The 20,259-nt window shown below is 37.0% G+C and overlaps 1 protein-coding gene across 1 annotated transcript in view; it reads right to left on the bottom strand.

Moving 5' to 3' along the window:
- Positions 1–20,259, bottom strand: part of LRP1B (LDL receptor related protein 1B) — a 762,233-nt gene that overhangs the window by 631,956 nt on the left and 110,018 nt on the right. The window contains exons 10-11 of the mRNA XM_040227930.1: positions 5,923–6,063; positions 48–173 (exon numbers count right to left, since the gene is read on the bottom strand). Coding sequence (XP_040083864.1) covers positions 48–173; positions 5,923–6,063 — 267 coding nt within the window. The remainder of the gene's footprint in view (positions 1–47; positions 174–5,922; positions 6,064–20,259) is intronic.

A 20,259-nucleotide genomic window follows, 5' to 3' on the forward strand; every position in this document is an offset into this window, starting at 1 on the left:
ATCAATGAAATAAATGCATCAGAAATAAGATTTTCAAAACCTTATACCTCGACATGACATGCGGTTCTTTTGGAGATAATATCCCACTGTACACATGCAAGTTCTTGTAGTTTCAGATGTTGGTAAACAAAGCTGAGAACATCCACCATTATTTAGTTGGCAGGAATTGCTGCCTGCAAAGTAGAAAAACAAACAAAAGAAACATAAAAATCAAGAAAAGTTTATAACATGTTATTATTGATTTATAAATGCTGCTGCTTCATATTGGTTAGTATCATGTTTTATTCCCTCAAATAATTTGAAGTAGCAGATCATGGTTGAAGTCTGTCTTTCCAAAAAAAGCACAGTGTAGTGATTACAGAAAACAATACTATAATCAATTTAGAGTGTTGATCAACCTGAATATTAATTGAAAGGACTAATGCTGATGCTGAAGCTCTAATACTTTGGCCACTTGATGCAAAGAACAGACTCATTGGAAAAGACCCTGATGCTGGGGAAAAGATTGAAGGCATGAGGAGAAGGGGATGACAGAGGATGTGATGGTTGGATGTCATCACCAACTCAACATGAGTTTGAGCAAACTCTGGGAGACAGTGGAGGACAGGGAAGCCTGGTATACTGCAGTCCCTGGGAATGCAAAGAGTCAGATATGACTTAGCAACTGAATGACAATAGATTAGATGTTAATTCTTCCCACTAAAAGAAAAGAAAGAACTATGTGATGTAACAACTAGCACCACATTAGTAACCATATTGCAATACAAAAAATATTAAATCAACACATTATACATTTTAACCAGTTGTCTGTCAATTATATATTAGTAAATATATATTTACAATAAATAATAATTAATATTTTACAAAGTGAGATGCATGAGAGAATTCACAGAGACAGAAAAGCCAAAGGCAATGGGTGTGTCATGAACGTGGGCATAGACTCTAATACCTTAAGGCCACATAAACCAGGAAATCTCTTTTCTAAATTCTAAATTTCACTTCAACTCTACAGTTACTTCATTTTCAAGAATAATTTATCCAATGGAATCAAATAAACAGTTATTAATTTAGATTACTTACTCAAATATTATACTATTAAAAGTAAGGAGATTATATATATATATATATAACTTCTTAAAAGCAAGGAACTAACTGTTGACATTTCAAGGAACATAATTCTTCCAAAATAAATTTAAAACACACCAATAGGTGTTATCTAACTAATTGGCATATTAATTTTCCTTATTCCTGTGTAGTAGCAATGACAAATATTAGTCAGTTAATCTGAGTTAGGCATTCTATAAAGATGTTCCATTGAATTTACTAGGCCCAATGTGCTAATCAAAGCTGGTAGCATGAAGTTAAGTAATTTATAATCTTATCCAGCAGGTTCATTAAATATCCCAGTTTTATAAGATTTTTATTATTCTAGGACATGCAATGACATTTGCTGGATGTTCAAACACTGATATGAGGTACAATAAATCCAGTGAGAATTACAAAATACGATGAAAGCTATACATCAATAGTCTTCTACGGAAAATTCAAAACGCCAATGCAGCTCATTATTTCTAGTCTCCTGAATTCAAGATAGTCTAAAGGGATTTAATTGTTCAATCAAACCTGTCACATGCTCTGTCATTTTTGAAGTGTGAAATAGGCTCAACTGGGACAATTTCTCATCAGAGAGATCTACCACATTCTTTGCTGATTTCCCATAACTGGCAGTTGTTCTTACATAGATTCACATACTATGATTTGCCTTAAACTTTTGAAATGATTACCTTTGTTTCCTATATAAACTAATAAAGATTAATTGATTTATTCCTTTTTACCAAGCTGACATAATAATAAGATGAATTTTCAGCTCTATTTCTATTTTAGTGATGAGCCAATTATTTTTATAGATCTATAATAATTCTATACTGACCCAATACTTATTTCATTTTATAGGAAGCATGTGAATGGATAAGTGAAAGGCAAAGAGAAAGGGAAATATACACCCAATTGAATGCAGAGTTCCAAGGAATAATAAGGAGAGATAAGAAAGCCTTCTTAAGTGAACTACAGCACAACTGTGCTCATTTCACATGTTAGCTAGGTTACGCTCAACATCCTTTAAGCTAGGCTTCAATAGTACATGAGCCAAGAACTTTCAGATGTACAAGCTGGATTTAGAAAAGGCAGAGGAAACAGAGATCAAATTGCCAACATCTGTTGGATCATAGAAAGCAAGAGAATTCCAGAAAAAACATCTACTTCTGTTTCATTGACTACACTAAAGCCTTTGACTGTGTGGAATACAATCAAATGTAGAAAAGTTTTAAAGTGAAGGGAATACCAGACCACTTTACCTGCCTCCTGAGAAACCTGCATGCAGGCTAAGAAGCAACAATTAGAACAGACATGGAACAATGGACTGTTTAAAACTTGCGAAAGGGATACTTCAAGGCTGTATACACTCACCCTGCTTATTTAACTTATATGCAGAGTAATAATGCAAAATGCTTGGCTGAAGGAATTACAAGAAAGAATCAAGATTGCCAGGAGAAATATTAATAACCTCAGATGTGCAGATTATACCATCCTAATTGCAGATGGTGAAGAGGAACTAAAGAGTCTCTTGATGAGGGTGAAAGAGGAGAGTAGAAAAAGCTGGCTTAAAGCTCAACATTCAAAAAATGAAGATCATGGCATATAGTCCTATCACTTCATGGCAAATAGATTGGGAAACAGTGAAACACTGACAGACTTAATTTTTTGGGTCCAAAACCAATGTGGATGGTGACTGCAGCTATGAAATTATAACACATTTGCTATTGGAAGAAAAGCTATGGCAAACCTAGGCAACATTAAAAGGCAGAGACATCACTGCTGACAAAGGTCCATATAGTCAAAGCTATGGTTTTTCCAATAGTCATGCACAGATATGAGAGTTGGACCATAAAGGAGGCTGAGCACAAAATAACTGATGTTTTCAAACTGTGGTGCTGGAGAAGACTCTTGAGAGTCCCTTGGACAGCAAGGAGATCAAACCAGTCAATCCTAAAGGAAATAAACCCTGAATATTCATTAGAAGGACTGATGCTGAAGCTGAAACTTTGATACTGTGGCCATCTGATGCTAAGAGCCGACTTACTGGAAAAGACCCTGATGCTGGCAAAGTTTGAGGAGAAGGGGACGGCAGAGAATTAGATGGTTGGATGGCATCTCTGACTCAACAGACATAAATTTGAGCAAACTCCTGGAGGCAGTGAAGGGCAGGGAAGCCTGGCGTTCTGCAGTACAGAGTCAGACATGACTGAGCAACTGAACGACAACACGTGAATGTATATTAATACAATGCCAATCTATAGCAATATGCATTTATAGATTTTTTCCAACCACCATTGAACAGTGAAAATCTGACAAGTGATTCTTATCTATAAATTTTGAAAAAAACAAATGGACAACAGAGGAAACAAAGGGATTAAAGAAATAAAGAATAATGGATTAGAGAATGATTTATAAAAACAAGAGAAAATACAGAGTTATATAACCTTGATATCCAAAATGCATGAAGAATGAAGAAAAAGGAACTTCTGGGATTGTGTATTTTAAAACATAATAATAATAGAAATATGCAATAAGATATAATTATTTTTATAAATAATAAAATTTACTATGCTAATAATGTTGTTCAACAATAACACATGTTGTATATTATTTGCTTAGTCAAGAGAAAAAGTAAAATAAAAATAATTTTTAATAATATCTTTGCCTATGAAACATAAATTTAATGCAGAAAATAATACAGATTTTTTAAAGTAATAATTTAGGTGGTGAATATCTAGCACATTAGAAAAAGTAGTTTGGCTTAATACTTTGCAATGATATAGATATTCAAACTTCATTCCTCAATTCACTGGTGGAACTAGAAAAGTCCACTTGGCTAAAGAGAAGTCTCAGCTCTCCAGTGATCTGTATCAAAAATGATAAATGAAGTAACTAATTGTACTTTGAAATCTGAAGTGGTAGTACTGTTAACACTTTAAGTAGTCCTAAATTGCTCATATTTCATACTAATGAAGCTTTTAAACTACCTGCTATGATTCTGTTAATGGGGTTGTCTTTAATACAGATGCTTTTATCAGCATATTCTTCTGGTAGAAACAGTATTTTAAGTTTAGTATTATCATACCATTAATTTCTAAGTGTTAAAGGTCCTGGTCAGTTTGGAAATACTTTCACAGTGCATGGAAGCCCCAACTCTACCTATAGAATCAAATCCTTAAAAGATTAATGGGTCTTGTTAAAATGAACAATGTGAGACAAGCATAATATACTGAATTTTTCTTCCAAGAAACTTCATTGGAACTGTATCTACAAAAAATTGACTATTTATTAATTTACGATTTTCAACAAAGTATGTGTTTGTTCTTTTGAAGAAGTGAATACATGTTTTTTTAATGTTTGGAAATATAATCTCCCCTTTTCTAATTTGTATTTTACATTGTTGAATGTTTTCAGATATGATTTCATTCAGTGTAGACTATAAACTTAAGTTTATCACAATACTGTAAGAGTTTACACTTAACAAATACATTGTATTGAAATCCACAAAAATGCAATCATATTTTACTTATTGAGTGCCAGTACTTTATTTCCAGTTATATAATCTATTCTCCAAGGCTTGAATGCTAGTAAAATCATTTATTTTGATTCAGAATTTTTTCTATTAAATAATTCCTAGTGAAAACACTCATTCATTATTACAGACAATAAAAAAAAGAATCAGAGAATAAATAAGACTTGTGCATATGAGTTTGGATGTCAGCGTCATCTCAAGCATAAATGGATCTCAGTAATCAGATTGTTTTACAAAGTAATTTTTTTTTTCCTTAAAAATGTTTTTTTTCCTTGATAAAGAAATACATTCCCTGCTACTACTGGCAATAAAGGATTCCAGACTAAAATTTGGCCCATACTCTATTGAGAAAAGGCAATCCTGAACCTGGTTTTCATTTTGTCTCTGGATGTACAGGATGATTTTCACTTGGTATCTCCCAATAAATTAATTCTGCCTGCTTGTTGTTACCTGTCTTTGGAATTAGTGAACCCTTTGGTTTACTACTCTTTTTTACTGTCTTTTAAAAAATTTTTTTGGTTCACTTTTCTTATCTCTACCCTTATCTGCTTTGGTCTACACGCCCAAATCTTTTAGATAAAAATCTTTTTAACTTTTCTGGATATTTTTTTCCTAAGCAGAAAAATATATGAACAAAAGTATTTTCATGGCCATGATATAAGACAGTAGAATATAGAAGAATATTTTTTCTGGGAAGGGAGTTCTGCTAATGTCATGGATCATGAACCAAAAACTAAAAAAACAAGCAGGTGTGAGGCCATACTGCCTGGCATCGCTAATCTAATTGCCATTTGGGCAATGTGACAAGTCCACCTATGTAAAGCATCTGTTAGTTCCCTCACTCCATTTCACTGCATACCATTTGGACAAGGAGAAACAAAAAAGCGAAATGCTTAGAGCCAAACAATGTAGTGCTTTTGGTTATGAAATTCTTGTATTGACATAGTCCGTTTGAAGTCCCTTAGTTCATCCATTTTCTGGGCATAGTTATGCTTTGAATATATTTTGCTGGGATTTTAAAATTATTTTCATATTCTTAAATCAAGAACTGAATAGACCTCTTTGAAGACCTGACAAATTCAAATTCCTTGGGCAGCTTTGCTAACATTTTGAAAGCTCACTATATACCTTATGTTAAAGGTATTTCTTCTGCAGTGTTAAGCAGTATTTGCCTCCCTCCCTCTCCCTTTTTTTTATTAGGAGGAAAATAGGAAACATCAGTTGTTGACTTGAGAAAATTATATGAATAATTATGTATTCAAAAGGCAGCAAAAATTCATTACCATGTGACTTACCTTGCTGAGCTTCTTTATCATACACTTTCATATGCACAACCCCAGAAGTCTTATTTCTTAGAACGGTGGGGTTTCTTCCATCTCTTTTGCTGCAGGTTCCCAGCTGAGCTAAGTTTTGGTCTGCCCACCACAGTTTCTTATCTATAAAAATGAAAAGATTTTTTAAATGAAAAAGATAATCATCTTATTAAATAATAATAAAGAACTATTAAACTCTAATGCTTTCTGATTTCTTTGGTTAAATTCACAAACTCTGTTTCTAAGGGAAACAGCACAATCACTTTTACTTTTAAAAATACTTTTCACAGTACATTCTATTGTTTAAATTTTCCTTCTTTTACTCCAATTAGACATTCCTGACTTTAACTTTTCTTTTTCTTAAAGAATATATGATATAAATAAAGGTATAGTTCAAATGAATATGGAATACAGATTTTATTATTTACAATCTAAACCATGATTATAGTATTATTGTACTATATCTGTAAGTGAACAGTAAAATCCAACAAAATATCTAAACAACTGTGAAAAAGATTGTTCTCTAAGTTCTATATAAAGCATGTAGGCTTTTAATCACTGGTACCCTCCACTATTGGATTCTTCACAGTTATAGTGACTTATTTTTTTGTACAGTTCATGTTCATTTCTCCAAAATTTTATAAATGAATACTATTAACTGGTATTGAATGTTTATTTGGTAATAGAGAATATACAATGTGCCTCAGATTAGAATAAGACAGGTAGCTAGAACAGTAGTCAATTTTTACACTTATTATTACAGTATATTATGTCAAACTGTCATATCAAAACTATAGGGATGCTATTATTATTTTCTGAGGTTCAAAGAGATTAACCACCTCAGTCAAATTCATATATATGGTCATTCTGTCTCCAAAACTTAAATTCTTTCTAAGAGTCTACTCTTAGTGCATTAAAACATTTAAGGTAATGAAATAATTTCAAATCAAGTTCATAATTTTAAAGGTATTGAACAATCTATTTATTTCAACAGTAATCTTCAACAAAACAATTGAGACTACTATCAATTCCAACTGAGAATCTAAGTCAGGTTATTGAACTCAGAGAAGAAAACAATAACAATGCAGTCTTTACCTTCAAGGTACAATTATTCTCAATCAAATGTCAGGATATTTTAGACTGAACCAAAGCTTTGTTTCAGGTATTACCAAAGGAGTAATAACATAGACATTAATGACAACTATCCTTTTCTAAATCTGATTTTATGCAACACACAATTCTAAACACTATAGATAAATTCATTTAATCTTCTCAATTCCACAAGATAAGTACTACTATTATTAAGTTCAGTTCAGTTCAGTTTCTCAGTCATGTCTGACTCTTTGAGACCCATGGACTACAACACTCCAGGCTTCCCTGTCCTTCACCAACTCCTGGAGCTTGCTTAAACTCATGTTCATCAAGTCGGTGATGCCATCTAGCCATCTCATTCTCTGTTGCCCCCTTCTCTTCCTGCCTTCAATCTTTCCCAGCATCAGGGTCTTTTCCAATGAGGCAGTTCTTCGCATCAGGTGGCCAAAGTATTGGCGTTTCAGCTTCAGCATCAATCCTTCTAACAAATATTCAGGACTGATTTCCTTGAGGATGAACTGGTTGGATCTCCTTGCAGCCCAAGGGGCTCTCAAGAGTCTTCTCCAACACCACAGTTCAAAAGCGTCAATTCTTCAGCACTCAGCTTTCTTTATAGTTCAACTCTCACATCCATATATGACTACTGGAAAAATCATAGCTTTGACTAGACAGATCTTTTAAAATCATCTTACAATTAAGAACATTGAGTCAAACAGAGTTTAAGAGGTTTTTCCCAGTATCACAGAATGAATAACAGCCCCAGGTTATGAACCAAGCAGTGATTTTAGAGTTCATGGCTGTTAATCTCATTTCTACAGTGTCTCCTTCCATAGAAGGATAGAGTTCAGTCTTCTTTCTCCTGACATATAATATGGATTTTAGATTATGAAGGTGAAGTTGAGTAGCCCATTCACTTAAGTTTTATTAACCTACTGTCAAGGTAATCAGCAATGTTTCAGAAAGTAGCTACTCTAAAATCCTTGCTCCTGGGGGGCAGAAGAGGATGACACAGAGCAGAACGTTTTCATAAGTATACAACTGTGCCCTTCAAAACACCTACAGACAAGTTTTTAAAAGTCATGAATCACTGCCCTTACTCCTAACATATCTCCTTCACAGCAAATACAGACACCCTCCTGGAGGTCCTCCACCCTTCTGAAGGACTCTGGGAGGCAAACCTGTGCCAGTCTCTGGGAAGAGTTTACAGTTGAGGTTATATCCTAAGCAGCCACTGATCATCCTAGCTTCACACAAGAAATACTGGGCAAAGAATCATTAGTTCTCTCTTACAGAGTCAAGGATGAGGATGCATGCTCCATAGGGCAAGAATGTTATTTAATGAATGAACAAACAAATGAATAAGACAAACAGAAAATATAATAGAAAAGAGAAAAGTAAAATATCTCTCTGAAAAGTTCAACAGAGCATTTCTTGGAGGTCCAGTGGTAGGACTCTGCTTCCAGTGCAGGGGGCATGGGTTTAATCCCCAGTGGGGGAACTAAGATCCCATATGACATGCAGCCCAGTCTCCCCACAAATAAATTAAAAAGTCCAATAGCCAGTATCATCAGACTGTACTTGCAAGAATTAGATTCACTACTTTCATGAAGTTACAGGGAAAATAAAGAAAGAAAGAAAAGGCTAGTTTTACTTAAAAATGTCTTTAATTGAAAAATAACAAGCATCAGTTTTGTTCAGTCTAGGCCTTTTTATTAGTCTGAGTAACAAAATTGGGAGCCTGTGCATGTAGAAAGCACTTTGGGTGCATCAGTTCAGTTCAGTCGCTCAGTCGTGTCCGACTCTTTGCGACCCCATGAACCGCCACTCACCAGGCCTCCCTGTCCATCACCAACTGTTGGAGTCTATTCAAACCCATGTCCATTAAGTTGGTGATGCCATCCAACCATCTCATCCTCTGTCGTCCCCTTCTCCTCCTGCCCTTAATCTTTCCTAGCATCAGGGTCTTTTCAAATGAGTCAGCTCTTTGCATCAGGTGGCCAAAATATTGGAGTTTTAGCCTCAAAATTAGTCCTTCCAATGAACACCCAGGACTAATCTTTAGAATGGACTGGCTGGCTCTCCTTGCAGTCCAACGGACTCTCAAGAGTCTTCTCCAACACCACAGTTCAAAAGCATCAATTCTTTGGCGTCAGCCTTCTTCACAGTCCAACTCTCATATCCATACATGACTACTGGAAAAACCATGACCAGACAGACCTTTGTTGGCAAAGTAATGTCTCTGCTTTTTAATATGCTGTCTAGGTTGGTCATAACTTTCCTTCCAAGGAGTAAGCGTGTTTTAATTTCATGGCTGCAGTCACCATCTGCAGTGATTTTGGAGCCCCCCCAAAATAAAGTCTGACACTGTTTCCACTGTTCCTCCATCTATTTCCCATGAAGTGATGGGACCAGATGCCATGATCTTAGTTTTCTGAATGTTGAGCTTTAAGCCAACTTTTTCACTCTCCTCTTGCACTTTCATCAAGGGGCTCTTTAGTTCTTCTTCACTTTCTGCCATAAGAGTGGTGTCATCTGCATATCTGAGGTAATTGATATTTCTCCTGGCAATCCTGATTCCAGCTTGTGCTTCTTCCAGCCCAGTGTTTCTCATGATGTGCTCTGCATATAGGTTAAATAAACAGGGTGACAATATACAGCCTTAACATACTCCTTTTCCTATTTGGAACCAGTCTGTTGTTCCATATCCAGTTCAAATTGTTGCTTCCTTTCCTGCAAACAGGTTTCTTAAGAGGTAGGTCAGATGGTCTGGTATTCCCATTTCTTTCAGAATTTTCCACAGTTTATTGTGATCCACACAGTCAAAGGCTTTGGCAGAGTCAATAAAGCAGAAATAGATGTTTTTCTGGAACTCTCTTGCTTTTTTGATGATCCAGTGGATGTTGGCAATTTGATTTCTGGTTCCTCTGCCTTTTCTACAACCAGCTTGAACATCTGGAAGTTCATGGTTCACGTATTACTGAAGCCTGGCCTGGAGAATTTTGAGCATTACTTTACTAGCATGTGAGATGAGTACAACTGTGTGGTAGTTTGAGCATTCTTTGGCATTGCCTTTCTTTGGGATTGGAGTGAAAACGGACCTTGTCCAGTTCTGTGGCCACTGCTGAGTTTTCCAAATTTGTTGACATATTGAGTATAACACTTTCATAGTATCATCTTTCAGGATTTGAAATAGCTCAACTAGAATTCCTTCACCTCCACTAGTTTTGTTTGTAGTGATGTTTCCTAAGGCCCACTTGACTTCACATTCTAGGATGCCTAGCTCTAGGTGAGTATGAGTGATCACACAATAGTGATTATCTGGGTCGTGGGTGCATAGTGAACTACAGTTGTATAGAACAAATGCACTTATGAGATAGCTTAAACTGTAGGAAGAATGAGATACTTTTTTCAAAGGATATCATTTTATCATTGAAAGATTGTCTGACAATCCATGGCTCTTCAGACTTAGATATTTGGCAGAAATTTTTCTCCAAAAAAAAAGAAAAAAAAGAAATGGGAGTGAACAGTTTGACAATAAGCAACTTTGAGACTTATTATAAAGCTATAGTAGTTGAGACAGTGTTGCATTGTTGAAAGAATAAGATCTCTGTCTTTATAGATCCTATGTTCTAGTGAGGGAGATAGACAAGAAATAAACACACAGAAAAGGTATACCTAAAATTCCAATAAATCAATAGCAAATAAATAATCTGATTGAAAATGGGCAAATAAACGAAACATTTATCTAAAGAAGACTTGCGAACAGCCAGCAGTTGAGCATGAAAAAATGCTCAACATTGTTAATCATCAGGAAAATGCAAATCAAAACCACAATGAAATATCACCTCACACCTAGCTCTCAAAAAAGCACAAACAGAACAAAACACACAAACAAAAAAACATAACAATGCTGGCAAGGATGGAAGGATATAGAGAAACTGAAACTCTTGTACACTGTTGCTAGGAATGTAAAACAGTACAGACACTGTTTAAAACGGTATGGAGATTAGTCAAAAAATTAAAAATAGACTGCCACATGACCTTGGCCACCTGATGAGAAGAGCTGACTCATTGGAAAAGACCCTGATGCTGGGAAAGATTGAAAGCAAAAGGAGAAGGGGGTGGCAGAGGATGAGATGGTTAGATAGCATCACTGACTCAATGGACATGAGTTTGAGCAAACTCTGGGAGATAGTGGAGGACAGGGAAGCCTGCAGTCCTGCAGTCCATGAGGTTGCAAAGAGATGGAAATGACTTAGGGATGGAACAACAATAGCAATATTTTAGCAGTACTATTTCTGGGTATATATACAAAATAACTGAAGTCAAAATCTTGAAGAGATATTAACACTCCAATGTTCACTGTGGCATTATTCATAATAACAAATGTAAATGTATGGTAACAACTTAAAAGTCTACCAAAAGATGAATGGATTGATAAAATCTGGTGTGCATATACAATGGAATATTATTCAGCCTTTAAAAAGGATAATAATCTCATGGGGGATGTTGATAACAGGCAAGACTACATGTGGGTAGGGATAAGGAGAATATAGGAAATCTCTGTATTTTCTTGTCAATTTTGCTGTGAACCTAAAACTGCTCTAACAAAATGAAGTCTTTTTAAAAATAGAGAGAATTTCACCACGTGCAACAAGATGGATGAAATTTGAGGACATTACAGTAAATAAGATTAGCCAGTCACAGAAGGATAAGTATTGTATGATTGCACTCATATGAGGTATCTAAAACAGTCAAACTCATAGTAACAGAGTAGACTAGTGGTTGCCAGAAGTAGGGCATGGGGTGGGGGATGAGGGAGCTGCTGTCCAGCAGGTATAAAATGTTTCATTTATAGAAGATGAATAGATTCTAGAGATCTGCTATACAATATTGTGCCTACAGCTAACAATACTTTATTGTGCACTTAAAAATTTGTTAAGAGGATAGATCTTATGGTAAGTGTCCTTACCACAATAAAAAAGATAAGAAATAACTGAAGACTCTCATGAGTCCTATAAAGAAAATAGGCACAGTTTCATTTTCTGGTTTTCCTATTTTTGTCTGCACATCACTCCACTCTACTTACCCTTCACTGCACAAGTCTAATCCTACGCTCAGTGCAATACTTCAGACTAGCTCATCCCACATTGACTCTTCTTTCTCATTGATTCCAAAGCCTCTACAGACAGCATCATATGGTTTTGTATGAAATCGCTGCTTTTCCTTTTCTTTTCTTTTCACTTGTACTAATTTTGACTCTATCCAGAGATGAAAATCCTGAGAATAAGGATCCTGTCTTGTATTTCTTTGTATTCTTCACAGTGCTTTGTATTCTTTTGAACTAAGTGTGATGTAGAAATTCTCTAAATATCTGTGAAATGACTGGGGAAATAATATCCCTAAAAATATCTCCCATAATAATTTACTACTTAAACAACATTTAAATAAAGCCATCTTCTCCACTTCCTCCCTTTAAAATGTTCTCTTTTTAAATATTTTTCTTTTTTTGACAACTCCTCTAATATAAAGAACTTTGGTTTTGACTCTGTAATTATTTAGAATCATATTTCTATCACTTTTTTCCCCTTACACTGTTATTCATATAAATATACTAGAATCTTCAGAAATTACCAGAGTTCAAAAACTACTTGCTTATGTTGGAAGCAATTCTAAATATCTCTATTTCACTATTATAGGCTGAACTCTGCACCACAAAATTCATGTGTTAAAATTCTAACTCTTAGTACCTCAGACTGGGGCTGTATTTGAACATAAAATCATTAAAGAAGTAATTAGGCTTCCCTGGTGGCTCAGATGGTAAAGAGTCTGCCTGTAGTGATAGAGACTTGGGTGTGATCCCTGGGTTGGGAAGATCCCCTGGAGAAGGGAATGGCTACATACTCCAGTATTCTTGCTTTGGGAATCCCATGAATAAAAGAGAAGAGTCTGGTATGCTATAGTCCATGGGGTGCACAAAGAGTCAGACAGGATTGAGCAATGAACACTTTCACATAATAAGAAAGAAAAGTGAAAGTGAAGTCACTCAGTCGTGTCTGACTCTTTGCAACCCCACGGACTGTAGCCTACCAGGCTCCTCTATCCATGGGATTTTCCAGGCAAGAATACTGGAGTGGGTTGCCATTGCCTTCTCCAGGAGATCTTCCCAACCCAGGGATAAAACCCAGGTCTCTCGCATTGTAGGCAGACGCTTTACCATCTGAGCCACCAGGGAAGTTCACATAATAGGGTGGATCCTAATCCGATATGATCCCATGTCCTTATAAAAAGAAAGTTAGGCCACAGAAACACACAGATGGAAGACTCAAGGAGGAGAAGATAGCCATCACAAGCCATGGAGAGAGGCCTCAGAAGAAATCAACCATGTTGACTCCTGGTTTTCAGACTTCAAGATTCCAGAACAGTGAGACAATGAATTTTTGTCAAGAAATCTAATCTATGGGACTTTGTTAGGGCAGCCCTAGCAAACAAACATGTTTACTAATAGGGATATAGAAGACACTTATGAAAGAATTAACATAAATATCATAAATGTAAATTGATTCTACCATACAATCACTAAACTCTGCACTCAAAAGAGAGAGAAATAAAGGAAATAATTTTGCTGAGACACAACTGAGCAAATGAGCACTAAGTCCCAGGGCCTTTGCTAGGCACATATAACTGTCTCAATCATTCATAAGTGATGGATGCAATAAAATGCCTGTCAATAAGCAAAATCTATAACTTAAAAAAAAATCCACAAATATAGCAACAAACCAAAGAGTTGAAATTGCATCTACTGCCTGGAAAATGGAAGCAGAGTAAGGGAGATTTCTCACTTGTGATTTCAGTAACTAAATTTCATCATCAGAGCTCCAAAATCTCTTTCATATGCCTAAGTGAAGTGAAGTTGCTCAGTCGTGTCCGACTCTTTGCGACCCCATGGACTGTAGCCTATCAGGCTCCTCCGTCCATGGGATTTTCCAGGCAAGAGTGCTGGAGTGGATTGCCATTTCCTTCTCCAGGGCATCTTCCCGACCCAGGAATCAAACCCGGGTCTCCCTCATTGCAGGCAGAGGCTTTACCATCTGAGCCACCTCTAAACATCCTCTTAATCTTCAGCCCATATGTGCTACTACATAGCAGGAATTTCTACCTGAATATAAGGAAATCACTGCAAACTTTACATGACCTAAATAAAATCTATTTTTCCCATGTATACTTATTTCCCAATAGAATTCTGTATGAATTAATGTTTGTATCCCCTGCTAAATTCATATATTGAAATCTTACTCCCAAGGTATGGTGCCCTGGGAGGTGATCAGGCTGTAAGGGTGGAGCCCTCATGAGTGGAATTAGTACCCTTATAAAAGACACACCCCTGAGAGCTCTCTATCCCTTCTGCTGTGATACAGTAAGACCAGCTGGCTGCCTGTGAAGCAGGAAACACATTCTCACTAAACACCAAATCTGCTACCACCTTGATCTTGGACTTTTCAACCTCCAGAATATTGAGAAATAAATATTTGCCACTTAAAGCATCCCAGCCTGTGGTATTTTGTTATAGCATTCTGAACTAAGACAGCTTCTCAGTGAATGGTCCCTGACTTGGTCATCTGTGGTAAAAACTAGAAGGCCATCTTTTTTACCTTCCCAAGGCCATATCTCTTAGGTGCTTATCCCAATGTTTTATTTCCTCTCCATTCCCACTAAAACTTCTTAGCTCAGGACTCCATTACTTCTCATTCTCCTGACAACCTTTGCTGAGGAAACAGTAGAGTGATCTTTCCAAAATGCAAATCTAAGCATGTCACTCCACCACTTAAAATTCTACAGTGGCTTGCATTCCTTGCCAAACCACTTAGCATGGCACAAAGGCCGTTTGTGATTTGATGCCTACTTAACTTTCCATCACTAGATCTATTACTGCCCACTGTGTACCATGTTCTAGGAATATTGAACTGCAGTCAACTTTCAATTTCCCAAGGATAGATTAACCACATTATGAGGGGAAAATGGGTGAAAATGGGCGAAAGACAGCTTACTTGTAAAGAAAAAAACTAAAAGTGTAGTGGAATGGAGAAATATCTACATATCAGAATGAGTCTATTATTTATAATTATATAGGAACCATTCCATTTTTACATTGTACTTATCGCAAATAAGGAATGCCCCTTCCACCTGGACAGTCAAAACTGGCTATGTGCATATGCAATCTGTTAGATGCTCTTTGGTGCAGGGGCAGCTTTCTGCAGTTTGTCTGAAGCTCTAGGCAAAAATCTATTTCTTAGGACAATGATGGTACTAGAAGTCTCTTTGCTGTGCTTTCTCCCAAGACTTGTTTTTTTTTTTTTTTTTTCTCAAACAGAGAATCTAGAGAATGGAAATGGAGGTGAAGGGAAGAGCGACCCAGAACAGAACCCAGAATTTTGTTCTGAAGCCTTTGTGACCTTGAACTGACAGATATGATCTTAAAATTCCTTCAATTCACTGTTACATTGAGGTTTGCCCACTGAGAGCTGAAGGGCAGTCTAGGATTGTAGGGAGAAAAACCTGAGAATGGCAGGTAATTTAATTTCCAAGTTGATGGCTCAACTATGTTGCCAGTGAACTAGTATTTGTGTGATGATGAAGGAGAGGACAGTGAGAATTTTCTGCCAAAAACAAAGAGGCCCCTAATAACTGCTTGCTGCAAAGTTTAGAAAACAAAAACATTTATTTAGTGAAAAATATTATTCTCATCAAAATGGGAAGAGGAACAAGTTCCTCCTATGTAGCACCAAGAACTATATTCAATATCCTATGATAAACCAAATGGAAAATAATATATTTAATATATATTTCAGTTATATGTATATTCAGTTTTATATATATATAACTAAATCACTTTGCTATATAGCAGAAATTAGCACAATATTATAAAGCAAATAAAAAGAAAATCAGAAGAGGAGAAAGAGGAGCAGGAAAAGAAACAGATAAAGACCCAGTGATCTCATGTAGATAATTTAACATCCTAATGAAATGCATTTGAATTAAATATCCATCGTGTGTCACAGTTGTGTTAAATTGGATCTGAACAATGTTTTATGTGTGTTCTCCTGATTTCCATTACCCTGGTAAATACGATAATACAGAGTTGATATAGTTTTTCAAAACAATGATTCCCAAATATCCCGAAGCCCCTTTATGTGTGAGTGTTCAGTTGCAAAATCTGTCCGACTCTCTGCAATCCCAAAGACTGTAGCCTGCCAGGTTCCTCTGTCCATGGGATTTTCCAGGCAAGAATACTAAAGTGGTTGCTATTTCCTTCTCCAGGAGATCTTCTTGACCCAGAGATTGAATCGTGTCTCTCTCATCTCCTGCTCTGGCAGGCAGATTCTTTACCACTGCACCACCTGGGAATCCCCCAATGCCAATTACATGGATGGTTTAAATGGGTGGTTTTCAAGGCTTGTTGAGAATCACTGTATACAGTAGGTGAGGGAGTATGGGCTGGGGTCATACAAACATGCTTTGAGGCCTGGCTATGACATATTCTGAGTGATTTTGAACAACATACGTGAATCCTTATTATTAGTCTTCTCAACTGTAAAGGGAAAAAAATCCACTACACTTTATAATATATGAAATAATTAGTCACATGATGTGAATGGTAAAGACAATAATTGGTAGCTACATTGAATAAAAGAATGAGTCAACAAAATCTAAAATATATTTGAGTATACTAATTCTAATAGACAAGCACTTCAGAAAAAAATATTTCTATTCACTGTCAATAGAAAAGTGTATGGGATTTTTTTTCATAATTAATGATGAATTACTGCATTTCTGGGCTTCCCTTATGGCTCAGACAGTAAAGAATCTGCTTGCAATGCAGAAGACCAGAGTTCATTACCTGGTTGGGAAGATCTCTTGGAGTAGGAAATGACAACCCACTCCAGTATTCTTGCCTGGGAAATCCCATGGACACAGGTGCTTGGCAGGCTGCAGTCCATGGGGTTGCAAAGAGGTGGACATGGTTGAAGGACTAACACTAAACAGTTCTATGAGTTTACGCTACTTCTCTTACGGCTAGCAGAATGTGCCACCTGAAAATGTGTCTCTTTGGCATAAGAATTATTTGGAGCTAATTATTTTAAGAAAAATCGGACACAGGATAAACTCTGAAAACAGAATAGAAATTGCCCTTTTGTAAATGAAGTTCATGGCATCTGGTCCCATCAGTTCATGGGAAATAGATGGGGAAACAGTGGAAACAGTGTCAGACTTTATTTTGGGGGGCTCCAAAATCACTGCAGATGGTGACTGCAGCCGTGAAATTAAAAGACGCTTCCTCCTTGGAAGAAAAGTTATGACCAACCTAGATAGTATATTCAAAAGCAGAGACATCACTTTGCCGACTAAGGTCCGTCTAGTCAAGGCTATGGTTTTTCCAGTGGTCATGTATGGATGTGAGAGTTGGACTGTGAAGAAGGCTGAGTGCCGAAGAACTGATGCTTTTGAACTGTGGTGTTGGAGAAGACTCTTGAGAGTCCCTTGGACTGCAAGGAGATCCAACCAGTGCATTCTGAAGGAGATCAGCCCTGGGATTTCTTTGGAAGGAATGATGCTAAAGCTGAAACTCCAGTACTTTGGCCACCTCATGAGAAGAGTTGACTCATTGGAAAAGACCCTGATGCTGGGAGGGATTGGGGGCAGGAAGAGGGAGAAGGGGAAGACAGAGGATGAGATGGCTGGATGGCATCACTGACTCAATGGACGTGAGTCTCAGTAAACTCTGGGAGTTGGTGATGGACAGGGAGGCCTGGTGTGCTGTGATTCATGGGGTAGCAAACAGTTGGACATGACTGAGCAACTGAACTGAACTGAAGGGAAATTTACATTAGAAAGTGGGCCTGTACCAGGAGGACAGACATCACCAGATAATCTTCTCATCTGACAGATTCATCTGCAAGGTGGGACAACCTTTGTTTACTCAACATTTCCTAATGTCATCTTTCCATGAACTGCCTTCCCTTCTTTGAAGCTGCAGACCACATCTCTTTCTGTAGCTCAGGAAATAAATAGTATATAAAATAATAAATGATACATAAACCTGAATAGTATAGTTATCTTTTGAATCTCATATTTTTAGGGGTCCAACCATACATAAGTTATTTTTTTTCCCTCCTGTTAATCTGTCTTTGGGTTTTACCGATAGCTCAGTGGGTAAAGAATCTACTTGCAATGCAGGAGACATAGGAGACACAGGTGTTTGATCCCTGGGTTGGGCAGATCCCCTGGAGGAGGAAATGGTGACTCACACCAATATTCTTCCTGAAAAATCCCAGCGGTAGAGGAGCTTGGTGGATTACAGCCCAAAAGGATTGCAAAGAGTTGGACACCACTGAGCAATTAAGCACACACAGCACAATCTGTCTTTTATTATGGGATATCAGCCAAGAGTCTAGGATGGTGATAAGAAAATTATTTTATTTCCCTATCCCACTAGTTAGATTCATTCACATGAATGTTGGTTGAGACTAGTAATATAATACCTGAGAGTGGAAAAGAATAATGCTCATTGCTCGTGGCAATCACTCCAAAGTGATTACCAAGTTCAAGTCACATATAAAATGGCCTATTAAGTTAGGACAAGTAGAATACTGGGTTTCCCTGGTGGCTCAGATATTAAAGAATTTCTTGCAATGTAGGAGCCAGGCTTTGACCCCTGGATGGGGAAGATTCCCCTGGAGAAGAGAACGGCTATTCACTCCAGAATTCTTGCCTGGAGAATCCCATGGAGAGAGGAGTCTGGTGGGCCATAGTCCATGGGGTTGCAAAGAGTCCGGCATGATGGAATGACTAACACAAGTAGAATATTGGGAACTTCAATTTGTATCTGTAACTGCTGTAAACAAGGGAGATTAAAAGTGTTCAAAGACAATAATGTAATTCTTTGTTTGACTTTTACATATACATTGTTTAGGATAAATGTTTAAGAGAATCATTTCCCCTTTACTAAGGTGTTTAGCTTAAGCAAGGTCTACAGAGGGTTAAGTTAGATAATGACCTTCTCTATGTTGGACTGAGTTGTGTCTTCCCCCAAATCCAGACATTGAAGTCCAACCCCCAATGTGACTGTATCTGGAATTGGGTCTTGAGAGAGGTAACTAAGGTTACATGAGGTCATAACAGTGGTACCCCAGTCGATACATGACTGGTGTCATTACAAGAAGATACCAGGGATGTGGGCACAGACGAAAGACAAGGGGAGGGTGTGGTGAGAAGGTGGATGTCTGTAAGCCAAGGAAGCCTGGGGAGAAACCAAACCTTCTGACACATTGATCTCCTCCAGCCTCTGGAAAGGTGAGCAAATAAATTTCTATTGTTTAAGCCATCTAGTATTTGGTATGGCAGCCTTCACTGACATATATATGCTAATTTATTAGGAACAGAACATAGTCCTGGGAAAGCTTTTTAAAAGAGTCTGAGATTTTGAGTTCACACTGAAATGCACAATAGGAACCACTGAGAGAAAACTTACTCTACATTCAAGCAGATCTGTACATTACCTCTAAAATATACTCCAATTACCTACTTCCAAATTACGTATTCCAAGATCTCTACTGCTTCCACTTCCACTGCTACCACACTAGTCCAAGTGGTCACAGAATCTCACCTGAATCCTATACCAGATAAGGTTCACCAGCATCTGTTCTTTTCCTCTCGCATAGCCAGTCTTCACACAGCTTTGAGTAATCATTTTATTAATAAAACACAAACCAGGATTTAAACTCCTGTTTAACTCTTCAGTTGAATACTGAAGTTTTCAGTCTTTAGCAGGTAAGTCCCTGAGAATCTTGTCAACCTTGACCCTCCTCTCCTGTGGAATGAAGCTCCTATTACTCCAGTCATGTTAGCCAGAACCTGACAAGCACTTTCTGATCTTAAAGAGTTTTTACTTGCTATTTTCTCTGCCCAGAAAACTCTTCCTTAGACATCTTCACAAAGCTAGATTTTGCTTGTCATTCAAGTGTAAGCTCAAATAGCACCTCCCTGGCAAGGACTTCATAGAAACTCTTATTTCACACCACTTTTTCCTATCTGACATTTTCACAAATGTTTATGCATTTACTGTCTATGTCAGCTAAGTGCAAGTTCATGAAGATAGGGACTGAAGCTACCCTTTTTCACCCCTGTGTCTCTATACTGAAAAGATATAATCTAGATATATAACAATTA

Source organism: Oryx dammah, unplaced genomic scaffold (assembly GCF_014754425.2).
Source record: "Oryx dammah isolate SB20612 unplaced genomic scaffold, SCBI_Odam_1.1 HiC_scaffold_27, whole genome shotgun sequence".
Classification (NCBI taxonomy): domain Eukaryota; kingdom Metazoa; phylum Chordata; class Mammalia; order Artiodactyla; family Bovidae; genus Oryx; species Oryx dammah.